This window comes from Sminthopsis crassicaudata, chromosome 3 (assembly GCF_048593235.1).
Source record: "Sminthopsis crassicaudata isolate SCR6 chromosome 3, ASM4859323v1, whole genome shotgun sequence".
NCBI lineage: Eukaryota > Metazoa > Chordata > Mammalia > Dasyuromorphia > Dasyuridae > Sminthopsis > Sminthopsis crassicaudata.
This window is the reverse complement of record NC_133619.1, coordinates 211,066,201-211,079,618: the sequence shown is the minus strand read 5'-3', so window position 1 is coordinate 211,079,618 and position 13,418 is coordinate 211,066,201. Positions and strand designations below refer to the sequence as shown.

General features: G+C 34.3%; 1 protein-coding gene across 4 annotated transcripts in view; it reads right to left on the bottom strand.

Moving 5' to 3' along the window:
• Positions 1-13,418, bottom strand: part of ADGRG2 (adhesion G protein-coupled receptor G2) — a 143,138-nt gene that overhangs the window by 23,103 nt on the left and 106,617 nt on the right. For 2 of the 4 annotated variants that reach the window (XM_074299866.1, XM_074299865.1), the window contains 6 exons: positions 11,991-12,030; positions 11,160-11,194; positions 8,505-8,599; positions 7,521-7,587; positions 4,034-4,416; positions 1,266-1,359 (listed from right to left, as the gene is read on the bottom strand). In XM_074299866.1, coding sequence (XP_074155967.1) covers positions 1,266-1,359; positions 4,034-4,416; positions 7,521-7,587; positions 8,505-8,599; positions 11,160-11,194; positions 11,991-12,030 — 714 coding nt within the window. Of the gene's footprint in view, positions 1-1,265; positions 1,438-4,033; positions 4,417-7,520; positions 7,588-8,504; positions 8,600-11,159; positions 11,195-11,990; positions 12,031-13,418 lie in introns of all 4 variants that reach the window. The other 2 variants (XM_074299864.1, XM_074299863.1) reach the window with 1 other exon arrangement.

Below are 13,418 nucleotides of genomic sequence, written 5' to 3'. Positions count from 1 at the left end.
TAAGTCTTAGCCCTGCTATCTGCAAGACTTTGAAAAGTCCCTTAATTTATCTGGACCTCAATTTCTGCATTTGTAAAACCAGGAGTTTGGATTGGATGATTTATAGGATCTTTTCCAGATCTAATTTTTTGATCTACAATCTTTCATTCAGAGACTTTTCAAATATTTGAAGATGTTGATCATATCTCTTTCCTACCCTACCACACTCCAACATAAACATATTGGAACAAGTCTTTTCTTGCCAAGAGTTAATACAGGGGAAAATTGGAACCACAGTCATTTTGCAACATTTTGATGGACTAATAGTGTAGAAAATTTTCTGACCACTTGATGGCCTCATACAGGAAAGTAAGGAAAATTAAAATTAAACAAGCTATGTAAAGAGGAAAGTTTTATCCACTGTTGTAATCACTATTTGTTGTCCTTGGATAAGAGATATAAATCTTGAGTCTTATCTAAATGGTTGCCTCAACCCTTCAGTTTTGTCCAAAAGGATTTCTTTCATAATTGTAAAAGTATTTGGTCATCTCCCTTGTTTTCTATACTTATATAATAAACATCTCAGTTCAATAACAATCCCTGTTATCTGCATAGCAAATATTTCCCTAGAACTCCTGCTTTTCTTCTTTGGATGATTCCTCTCTTTTCTATCTATCTCCTATGAAAGATCTTATTTATCTATCCTAAGTTGTCACAGATTGTTTGTCACAGAATATTGTTGATGGCCAAGTAGACCTAAAAAACTATAAAAATCAAATAGGTATCCTAGAAAGTTAAAGCTACTATTTGACTTCTTCCTTACCATGCTAATACATTTCTTTATTTTCATTTTGGCTTTTTATCTCTGACCCAAATTTGCTAGTTCCTCATTGATGGCTATGCCTTTTTCCAAGAGGTCTCAGTCCTCTTGTTAAAATATTTCTTTGCTTCTAAATATCCGCAGTTCTTATAACTACTTCTCAAGCTATCTTTAGATTCCTTTAAGATCCTTTAAATAGACTTTAGTATTTTAGAATTAGAAGGGATGAAATTTAATTGCTTTAGGCAGAGGAAGGGACCAGTTTTCTAATGACCTTTCAGAGACAAAAACTCAGTGCCATCCTCCAGATTGAGTCAGGGGATAGATCATTTCTCATGCTCTGGAGACTATGCTTCTATAGGTGTCCAGTGTTATAGATTTGGTATTGAAATACAAGATCATTCTGAGTTTTTTATCTCCTGAAGAAGTAACCTCTGATTCTGTTAATTTGGAAGCAAATACATACCTTTGAGACAAAGGGGTGAGCAAGGCTGATGGGGCATGGAGGAGTCTGCTCACTTCATGGATCATTTCCTCTGCAAGGCTAGGCTCCAAACTATCTGAGGACAGAGACTTCTCCATTTGAGATACTTTGTTCTCAATTTCAGATGCACTTATGCTGCTGGTGGTAAAATTTTCTATAGCAAAGAAAAATCTTTACTTAATGCAATAATCATGTAGGGTAGTAGTGAAAATTTATTATAAAAATTTGGCCAGGCACAGGTGGGATGGATGTGACCCAAGGGAAAAGTGAGGTTTTGGAAAGAATCAGAGAAATAGTTCCCCTATACCTTAAGTGATTCCTGAACCTCCCGTTCTTCCTGGTCTTTGTTCCTAAGAAATCAACCACTAGAAAAGAGGGTAGTGGTTTGCTTCCTCACTCACTATCCAGAGGCTAGATAGACCCTTCCCAGCTTTCTCCAAGCCTTTCATTGACACTTTTACCCACTATTTACTATTCCTGTATGTTTAAAAAATGAGTCTTTGTATACTCTATGTGAATTGGAGGAAAGTAGATTATAGTCTGTATTCAATAGAACAATATTCTCTCCACCAAGAGCTAGGGAATTGACTCAACTATGGTTTAGGATATGGTGAAGAGACAGAAAAAGGAAATGGTCCAACTATAGTGAGAGAGAAGTTTTTTGGAATATAAATCTCTTGGGAAAATGAATAAATATTGGAAAGATTCTATAAGTGAATATATTGTATGCAAGTCAGTGATTCTCAAAGTTTTCTTTGCCTATAATACATAGTATTTTTTGTCAGGAGGAATGTTGAACAGTTAAGCTGACAGCAAATGAAAGTTCTTGAAAGTTGTGCCTCTAGAGTATTATCAAGGTCTTGAGATTTCTCTATCTTTCTCTCTCTTCTCTTAGTTCTCCACTCTCTCCTTTCACTACATTTTAAAAATATGTATTAAAAAAAAATTAAAAAAAAAATATGTATTGCAGGAAATAGCATATATAGCAGTTACTGTGATCTTCCCAATGTGAAGCCAGGAAGAACAAGCAGCAAAATTGGCTTGGGGGTGGGGTGGGGTGAATGAATCTAGGGTTTGGGATTGTGGAAATCTTAGGGGAAGGGAAGTAAGATGACATTTGTAAATAGATAAAGATTTGCAATTGTTAACATTCAAAAGGACATTTTTATTTTCTTTGGGTTCTGGTTGTTCATGACATTGACAGCAAGCTTAAAAGGAGCTGAGTTTTTGGTGAAGAAAAAAAGCTAAATGTACTTATTTACACTGATTGAATCATGACAGAGATAAAAGATCTCATTTGTTAAAAGAGAAAGAGGTAGATTAGAAGGAGTTGTAAGTTATAAATTGAAGCACAATATATGATGCAGGATTTTAACAAATACCACAGAGAAACCCTATAGTCTTTTCTATCTTTGTCATGACTCAATTGGTATAAGTACATTTGGATCAGAATGATTGGATAATTGACTCTTAATTTCCATGCTTCAGCTCTCTGTGCTGACAGAGGACTTGGCTTTGTTTTCCATCCACCAAATGGAACAAATTCCCCAAGGAAAGTCCAACTGTCACTCACTAAATTTAAAATCTGGAAAATATTCACAATGGTTTTGGTTTACTTCCCTGTTCTGTTGCCTACTTTTTCTCCTTTCTGCAAATTAATAAATATCTGAGGAGACAAAGTTTTAAATTTGTTTTTCATTCTAGTAACTTTCATAGATTTAGAGTATTCACAAATAAAATGAATCCTTTTAAATAAGAGTTCTCTTGTCAATTGATGTGTCTCTTCATCTCTATTCTCTATTATCTTATCAAATTCAGGCAATTTAAAATTGTGGTGGGACAAACATTTGGTGTGGCATTAAGATATAATAGTTTTTATTTCTAAAGTACTTCGAGATTTGCAAAGATATGCAAAGATAAATACTTGCAAGGTTTGCAAGGTTTATGTATATATTTCATTATTTTCACAACAATCTTGTGAAGTAGGCACTGTTATTATCTCTAAGGAGATTAAGTTATACAGCAAGCATTTGAAGCATGAATTAGACTCAAATTTTGCTAAGTCCAGTTCCAATATTCTATAAGTTGTGGCATTTAAAAAGGTTTGAGAAATATAGTTTGGGGGTTAATTTAATTATTTTATTAATAATTCCAGCATGAATAAAATGAGGTGGGGTCTCAGTGTATATGCCTTTGAAAGAGCAAGTATTCATGAGGGTGGCAACCAACTCTGGTTAACAATTAATGAGAAAATTAATATTACAGTGAAAGGCCAGGCTATGTTACAATGAGGGTGTTGGGGTACATGACTTGGATCACCCAAATCTTGGTCAAAGAGACTTATCAACTTCCATATCACCTGTCTGATAAAAAAAAGGAAGAATCAAAGCTTTTGGAGACCTGTTGGAGTAAACACAGCATTCTTATGCATCCATTAGCTCAAACTTACAATTTTTTTTTTTTTTTTTTTTTTTTTTTTTTGCTGTCTTTGATTTGTTATTTTGGCTGGGTTAGTGCTTTAGAAAGATTTCCTACACTGGTTGGTTTCTAGATGAGAAAGTAGAAAAGGCAAAAAGTCTTGATCCCAACACAATAATTAGTTATCAAATACAAGAGAAATAATCACGATTGTGGAATCTAGTTTCCTCAAGAAAGAAGCCAATAAGCTTGCAAAAGTTGCTATCCTAAGCAGGCTTTTTTAAATCCCCAGCATTTTTTGTTATTATCTTATCTTGGTTTTTCATACTTACCAATAATTTCATGAGACAGGCTAGTTGAGGGGTCAGTAACAGAAGCAGAAATGGTGGTAGATGAGACTGAAGAGTGAATAGAAGAAATCATAGTGGAAGGTGTTTCTAGGGTGGTTGATGTGGAAGAATCTAGTTGAGGCAACCCCATAATAGTTTGATTGGAGGATTGAGTGGGAGAAATATGAATATCCCAGGTTGCAGACTGAATGAGAGGTGTACTAAGTCCATTCCCAGATGATATATTCGGAGGAATAAAAGTTGAACTGATTTTAGAGGAAAAAGTGGCAAGAGGAGAAGCTGGAATAGATTTGCCAAGGGAAGGAAAAACTGGACTGGAGAGATTACTGGAATCATCCTGACAGTGTACTGGTTTTTGTAGATCGCTACAAAAAAAAAAAAGTAAGAAAACAGCATGAGCTGTGGTTAAAGGTTTTAGAGAACCATATCTAGCATACCAAATGGGGGTCTCTTAAAATTTACTTCGGTTGGAAGGGCTAATGTCAGAATTCTGCTACTTCCAGCCTCTAGCCCAATATTCAAAGGAATGAAACAAAGCTAGAAGCATGAGATAGAGGATGGATTACTGTACTTAGTGTAAGAAAGTCTCCAAAGTTTAAATTTTGCTTAAGTATTTGATCTGAATAACCCTGAACAAATCTCTTAATCTCTTAGTCTCAGTTTCCTCATCTGTAAAATAATATTAGCACCTACTTCTTAGGGGTGTAGTGAGGATGGAATAAGGTAATAATTATAAAGCACTTTACAAATGTTAATGTGCAATACAAATTCTTAGCTATTATTATGTCTCAAATATCAGGTGAAAGTAACAACAAAGCCTCCTTATGTTTTGCTTCTCCCCCACCCCAATTCCTTATTCTTGGCATATTCTTAATTACCCGAACAGCAACCACATATTTTCTCTTTCTAGAATAGCTAGAATAGCTACACATTATATTTATTGGTTGTGAAACTGACACTGTTGACCAGGTTGCTTAAAGAATGGTGCTTGTGAAACCTTCAAGCTCTGATGGCTTTCACTTTGAGCTATAACATCCCAATATCCCGAATTGTGTAAATTAATGATATGTACATGAATATATACATGTTTTTATGCATATAGAAAGTGCTTTGCAAACTTTATATTAATGTTAGCTATTGTTATTATTATTGCTTTTCCCAATTTATGATCCAAAATATCTGATGTAAATATAATGCCTTTACTAGTAAAGCACTTCTTGCCTACATGACTCTAGGTAAGTCATTTAAACTCTCAGTCTTGGTTTCTTCATCTTTAAGATGAGATAATATTAGTACCTACCTAACAGATTTGTTGTGAGGATCAAACAAGAACACATATATAAGTGTGTGTATATGCATACACATCTATGTACATACATGTTTATATACATACATGTATGTATATAAACATATACATGTTATCTCTTAATATTAATCTTAATCACCCCTCACTTAGATTGCTGCAACAGTACTTAACATAGTATCGGACACCCAGTAGATGCTTAATAAATGTATATTAAATTGAATGGAAAAGATTCCTAAATGAGCCTTTCCTCCACACTGAAAAGTGCTTCTCCATGCTTCCAAAGTGATTTCCCTTAAATGTGTCACTCCCCTGCTCCACAAATTCTAGTAGTTACTTCTAGGATAAACTATAAATTATACTTGGATTTTAAAATCTCTCACAATTCATCTTTCCAAGCACACTGTACATCATTCCTTCTCCCACACTCAAACACACTGCTGTTTTTGTCTTATCCCTGATCTTTCACCACTTCTCACGTTTGTCCAATAGAATTGCACTTTTCCTGCAAGATGTAGTTCAGACACCTTGATCTATATGAAACTGATAGCTCCAACTGTGAAGGTCCTACCCCTCAAACTACCTTGCATTGAAGTATTCTCTTTATATATTTTCTGTATATAGTTATAGGTAGTTGTTTCCCTCATTAGAATGAAAATTCTTGGAGAGTAAGGATTGTTTCATTCTTTGAATTAATATTTTCAGCTCCTGTCACAGTGCCTGGTATATAATAGGTGATTAATTAATGCTGATGATTGATTAATATGGCCATTTAGCTTTGGTGCCTGATGCCATTAAAATTGACTGAAAGCTAGATCCAGGGCGTTGTATGGCATATTCTTTTTCTTGAAGGCTATTGAAATACCATAGCATATGTCTGGCCATCCTACAGTGAGAAAACTGTTGAATAGTGAGTTGAGTAATGACAGACTTCTCAAGGTCTGTCAAATGAGCTTCTAGCTAACAGTAGAAATTAATCCTTAAGATCTCCAAGGCTACCTGTGCACCCATGGATAATGGCAGCATTAGGAGTAGATGGATTTAGGGAATTATGAGGATTCTCCTTGCTTCCAAATTGTTTTGTACCCCTGACTACAGAATTTCTTACACTGACTTGATGGAGTGTGGCCCCTTATGAACTGAGGTAGACTTAGGGGCCCTAGCTCAGACATAGAGCCAAAACCCTCTGACCATTCCTGATAATTTTTGAGGCTGCTGTAATCTCTAGTACAACTACTTTATCTTTAGAGTGATTATAATGCTTTTAAACACTTTTATCTTAATTAATCTTATTAATCAAAAGGCAACATTACACAGAGTCCAATCTCAGAGTCTGAAAGATATGGATTCAAGTCTTGTCTCTGATATTAGCTCCCAAAGATCTAGGCAGCTCTATAACACCCTAAGTTTCCAAAGAATTATCAGTATTGAAAGAAGGAGAATATTAACCAGAAGTTCCCCTACTCTGTAAAATCCAAAGCATATGACAAAATTTCATTTGATCACAATTATATGATATTCATCATTATTCCCTTTTGACATATGAAGAAATGGAACTTCTAGGCACTCTGCCTCCCCCACTACCATATAGGTACTGCTAAAACCTAAATTGGCTTGCAAATTTCTGAACCCTAGTTCAGTATTTTTCCCTCTATATAATATCATTGCTAGCTTCCCAAAGCACTTCTGGAATAAGATCTACCTGGCATCACAGCGAATGCTTCTCAGAATGGCTATAATTCCTCTAATCAATCCTAGAGAAGTATAGAGAAGTGGAGTCCTCCAGTACATTATTGACAAAGCTCAAATGTCATTTGCACTTCAGCAATTGCTAGTAGCTGAAGGTAGATGAGGACCTTTGGGGACCCAAGGCTTTCACATACTGTTGAAATTTGTCACACATGAAGTAAATTGGTCTTTTCATTCCCTCATCATGCTACATTCCAACTGTAAATACGATGACTTTTGGATTATGTGTCCTATGTATTGTCTGTACAGATAATTGACAATCTTAGTACTCATGCAACATTAACAATCAACTAGGTAATATCATCTTAGCTTAAAATCACTTCAATGTGTAATTCCAGAAACTTAGAGAATAAGAGAATAACAAAATCAGGTGTCCTTTTTTCATTATGGAAAGTGATAGAGCTCCTGTTTACATACCATTGTAATTCTTTTAATTCTTTGGGAGTCGAAGGACAAGAAGACTTGAAGGAGCAATAGCACTGTTCTAAATTTTTCAAGAAAGAAAAAAAAATTAATTATCTTCCTAATTCAATACATTTGATTACACAAAATATCAATCAGAATTATAAATATAGAGATGTAGGGGACCCTAGAGGCCATTGAAACCAACTCTTCAGTTTACAGATAAGGAAACTGAAGTACAGAGAGGCAGAATATGACTTGCCTAGGGTCATCCTGCTAGCAAGCATCTCAGGCAGGGTTTAAATCCATGTTTTCCTGAAACTATATCTTGTGACCCATCCATTATGCCATGTCACTTCTCCATTAGGTCTCATGAGTATATCTGCATTGTAGTAGTATAAAATAGATTATTTTGATAGAGTGTAGGCTTGGTTTTTGTATTCCTAGAGCCTAGCACAGTACCCAGCATATTGTGGTGCTTAATGAATGCTTAATGATTGATTAATCATATAAGATGACTTCTAGTAGCCTGTTTTTTTCTCTTGGAATTATTTGGATTTTAAAAATAATAATAAATTTGCTATCTAGCAATGTTATATGGACATATGAAAAATTCTTTTACACAGAGGGATAAAATTTATTCTACCTACCATTTGAAATATACATTATGTTTTCACAGTTAAAATAAGTATATAGGAAGTGAAACTGGACCCACGATTTTGGTATAGGGAGTTCCTAGGTGAAGAAATTCTTTCTAACAATGCAGGTCAGTACCTGTTCTGTAATTCATTGTCTTAAAAAGCTGTCTGATGTAGTGGGATGCTAAGAGACTTCCCAAAGGTTATACAGTTAATATATGTTAGTGGTCAGTCTTCAAAGATTCCTGGCTTGGAGGCCAACTTTCTAATAAAAATGCTATGATGCTTCCCATAACACAGGTTTTCTTAGAGGAATAAATAATCTGAAAATGAATAGCACAATAAGATAAAGATAACATACCTATTGGACGCACCTCTATTTTCTTTAAGGCAAACAGCAAGGGGCAGATGTTCACTGTCATATTCACTTTTATTATGAATGTACAATTTGATATGCTGCAGTGTGGAAAGAAATTTGAGAGAATTGCATAACTAATTGCATAACTATGTTTGAAATATAACTATATATGTACATATTTTATATATGTATAGATCTATTTAAATGTTTTTAAGCATAGTTTATTACTTTTTTCAGTTCCAAATTCTCTTTCTTCCCTATCCAATGAGAAATTAAGAAAAACAAAACTTATTACAGTAATATGTAGTTATATAAAACAAAATTCTACATTAGACATATTAAACATATTTTTGATCTTTTCTCTAACTCCCCTCCCCAATCTAATGGTTGTGAGAAGAACCTTTCACAATATTTTTCTGTCTCCTTTTTCACATACTTACATGGATGTATACATGTATATAGTTAACAAAGTACATTTCTCTTGTGGTAATGAAAAAATATTGCTTGACATAGATTTTAGTAGATTTTCTGTAGTGATTGAAAACAATGAATGGATCCTTCAGATGCCTCTGGTGTTCTACTCTGAAATATCTCTGTTGGTCACTGAAGGGACTTTGATTTTTTTTTCTTTTTTTGTTTGTTTTATTTTAACTAAGATGAAAAGGCTTGATGATGATGATGATGATGATGATGATGATGATGATGATGATAATACTACTGCTGCTATTTATTACTACTACTATCAGAATGAATAAATCAATTCCCCCCCAAAAAAAACCCTTCTTGTTACATAGTGCTTTAAGTTTTAAGAGCATATACACATATTATCTCATTGATATTCACTATAGCTCTATGAGATAAGAATGCAAAATGCAATCTTTCCATTTAAGATGAGGTAAGATTCAGTAGTTAATGCAAAGCCACAAAACTAGTAAATAATAGACTGAACTTCTGTTGAGTTCTCGCCTCCCCCTACTACATTTCACTACCTCCTGCCCCTTCTCTCTCTGTCTCTCTCTCTTTCCCTTTTCCCCCATCCCTATGTGTATATTTGTCTGTCTATCTATCTCTGCTTTCTGCATGTGTATATGTATGGAAATAGAGAGAGAGGGAGAGAAAAGAGAAAGAGATATATACTTAGAATCAGAGACAGATAGACAAAGAAGAGAAAGAGGGACAGAAAAAAGAATAGAGAGAGATAGAGGGAGACAGGAGAGCCAGGCAGAAAGGAGAGAAATCAAAGCAGTAAGAGAGACAGAGAAAGAACCAGAGAGCCAGACTCAGAGAGAAACAGTCACAAACAGAAAAGAGAGAGAAGAGAAAGAAATATAGAGACAGAGACAGAAGGAAAGAGAGACAGAAATAGAAAAAGACAGAGAAAAAGAGGCAGAGAGAGAAAGCGACAGACAGAGACACAGAGAGAAATAGGAAAGAAGTACAGAGATTGAGACAGAGGCAGAAACACAGATGGAAAGAGAATGGAGACAGAGAATGGAGAGATAGAAAAGAGAGACTGAGATAAACAGAAGAGACAGAATGAAAGAGGCAGAGCCAGCCATATAGAAGACAGACAGGGAGACATGGAGGTAAAGATAAAGATAGAGATAGACATAGATTGAAGGAGAGAGGGAAAATAAATCTCCAATAATATTCCATTAATGTGGTGAGTTTCCAGGAAAGAACTCTGTATCTGCAACTGTTTTTCTGCATTTCAGAGTTTTACAGTTTCCCATGTCAGAGTGATTGCAGCTTGTTAACTCATTCAGCTAATTTGTGTAACAGGCTGGACTTGAATCCAGGTCTTTGTTTACTTGGAATCTGGTTCTCTATCTTTCACCTGCCTTTCATATATTTTATATAGTATTATAGTATATCATATAATATGATATTATATATCATAATTATGTTATTAAACATGGTGCTGAGGTGTCAACATGCTATTCCATTTCATGTAGAGCATTGTGCATGTCTACTTACAGGCATGATATAATACTGTAGGTTTATAATATAATACAGTTTCTTTTGCTAGTGAAATATAATACTGTTTCTTTTGCTAGCACAAACATTCCAGACACATTGAGACTGCTATCCTTAAACATTGCTCTGACCATTAGCTGGATACATATTTTCTTTTTTTCTTCTTTATCTCTTTTATTCCTCCCTGTCCGGGTACTTTTAAAACTATTCCTCGCCCCCCCCCCCCCCCTTTCCTCTTTACCATCTCTTTTGTTTAAGCCTTGGTTGCCAGTGGTACCCAGACACTTATTTTTGCTACTATTGTTTACACTCAAGGCTAAAGTGGGACTAGATCTAGATGGAAATCAAAATACCTGAACTCAGATCTCTTAGCTCATCGAGAATACCTACAAGATCTTAGGTGGTCTGTTAATTTCTGTGCTTCATTTTGTAAAAAGGACATTACATAATCTATCTCTCTTTACTTCTGAGATTAGATAAGTGGAGTGAGTTAATAATTGTGAAAAAACTGTGTACATTTAGAAGAATAACAATACATTAATCTAAAGTATTATCTCTACATACTGCCTTGAAATACTAGATGTCTCTAAATTAGAGATGAGGCAAATAAGCGCAGCCAGGAATGGTAATATTTCTCATAAGTTAAAGAATATAACTTAAGAATTAAAAAAAATGACTGACCTTTGGTTCTGTACTCCACATACTATAAAATAAGACTGAAAAAAAAAATGAAATCTGTCAAGTACCTGAACTCAGGGATTCACACAGAATCAGAGAATCTAAGAAATGCAAAAGATTTGAAAGGTCATCTACTCTAGCTATCTAAAGCAACCCTAACATATAGTCATCTAAACTTCACATAAGGGTGGGCAAACATTTTCTGCCAAGGACTATTTGAATATTTATAGCATCATTCACAGGCCATACAAAATTATTAATTCATATAACTCAAGCAGTAGAGGTTGTTGTATTTAGCTTTTAGCTCATCATTGCTTGTGGTTGATTATGCAAATGATTTCACAGCCTTCTACAGCCCACCATCCAAACATTCCCAAACCCTGCTTTACATGAATGCCTCCATAATACAGAATTTGATGATAATAACAATAATTCATATTTATATATATGCATGTATCTGTATATGCAGTAAGTTACCTATATTTGTAGGTAACATTATTATTTATGAGTAAGTTACCTATAAATATAATAAAGATACACACACACTTATCTACTGCATAAATCAGTCTATTCTGCTGATGAACAACTTAAATGATGAGAGCTCTTTCTCATGTTGAACTCAAATCTGTCTCCTTAGAAGTTCCACCTAATGATCCTAGTCCTGTTATTTGGAGCAACACATATCATATCTTCTTTCTACATAATAATTCTTTGAAAATTTGAAGTGATATCTATCTTCCCAGAAATATGGTACAACAATATCCCTTAACTATTCTCTCCACCCCACCCCAAGTACCCATACTAATGAATGAACAAAGGAATAATCATGATTACCTCACTTAGGCTTTTCAGTGTTTTGTCCAGTTCTAAAAAACTGTAAAATAATGGGATTTGAAATTAAATCAGTTTAAGAAAGTTATTAAATACTTTTTCATTGATAATCAAAAATAGGCTTAAGTTTTTTGTGTATGACAACATTTATAATGTCAATATTAAGGGAATGTTTGGGAAGGGTATAATAAGAGATATCTTTGAAAAATGAATCTCTCACACAATGAAAAACCATATACATTGGGAATTCAAGTACCTTTACCTATTCTGTACTTGTAATGAATGACTAGATTTTACAGATGGGCCTGTATTTCAGTTCATCTGTAGAATTGTATTATTTATCACAAGTATGTAATCAAAGAGTCAGTTTTAGAATCACAAAGGGAAAGGGCAATACCGAGCAAAATTTCAAGGAGGAAATTTGTCCTTGGTGTCCTCCCACTTCCCATTCTATAATCCTATTCCACTTGTTAATATTTTTTCCCTTATCCTACTGGCATCATGTAACCCTAAAATCCTGCCAGGTCAGCTTTCTTTCCTTTTTCTTTCAGCCCCAATCCATAGATTACATACATTCCCAATGTTTGTCTCCAGGAGAGTTCCCAAGAACATCCTTCTTAATTCTTCCCATAAAATTTTTTAATTCCCTCACTGTAGCTGGCAGCTTGGAATAGAAAAACAATCCTATAAAATCAATTTATAATAGAGTATGCATAATTGACAAGTTAAACAGATGGGGCTAAGAAAAAGAGAAAATTCAGGGATGGTTATTCATCAAGATAATCAAAGTTAACACTATCCTAGTAGAGCTAGTGAGTTACAGAAACACTAAATTATGTACTATTTCCACAAGTCTGTGAGTAAAATGGGAGTAAAACCATTCATCATCAACTCCAATAAAAACATTTTTTTCCTTTAAAAAATTTTTTTTTTTTTGGGGGGGAGGCAAATTGGGATTAAGTGACTTGCTCAGAGTCACACAGCTAAGTGAGTATCTGAAGCTGAATTTGAAATAATATCCTCCTGACTCCAGGATTGGTGCTCTATCTACTACAGCATCTAGTTGCCCCCTCCCCATTTTTTTCTTTTTTGGCCTATTTTCCCTTCAGTGATATTTTACATCAATTCAAAAAAACATAAAAGAGCCTACTACTATGTGCCAAGTATTGTGCATACAAAAAGAGGTAAATGACAGTCCCTTCCCTCAAATATTTTACAATCAAATGGTTGACAATATGCAAAACAATCTAAAAATAGAATAAAAAGGAAATAATTAAAAAGAAAAAAATAAAAGAATTAAGAGAAGTTAGGAAAGAGTTCTTGTAGAAAATAAAAATTATTAGCTACACACAGAGATTTCTATCTGGAAAAATGGATATATCACAAAGAAAATTAAAATTCAGAAATGAATTTTCTGAATAAGACTGAGAT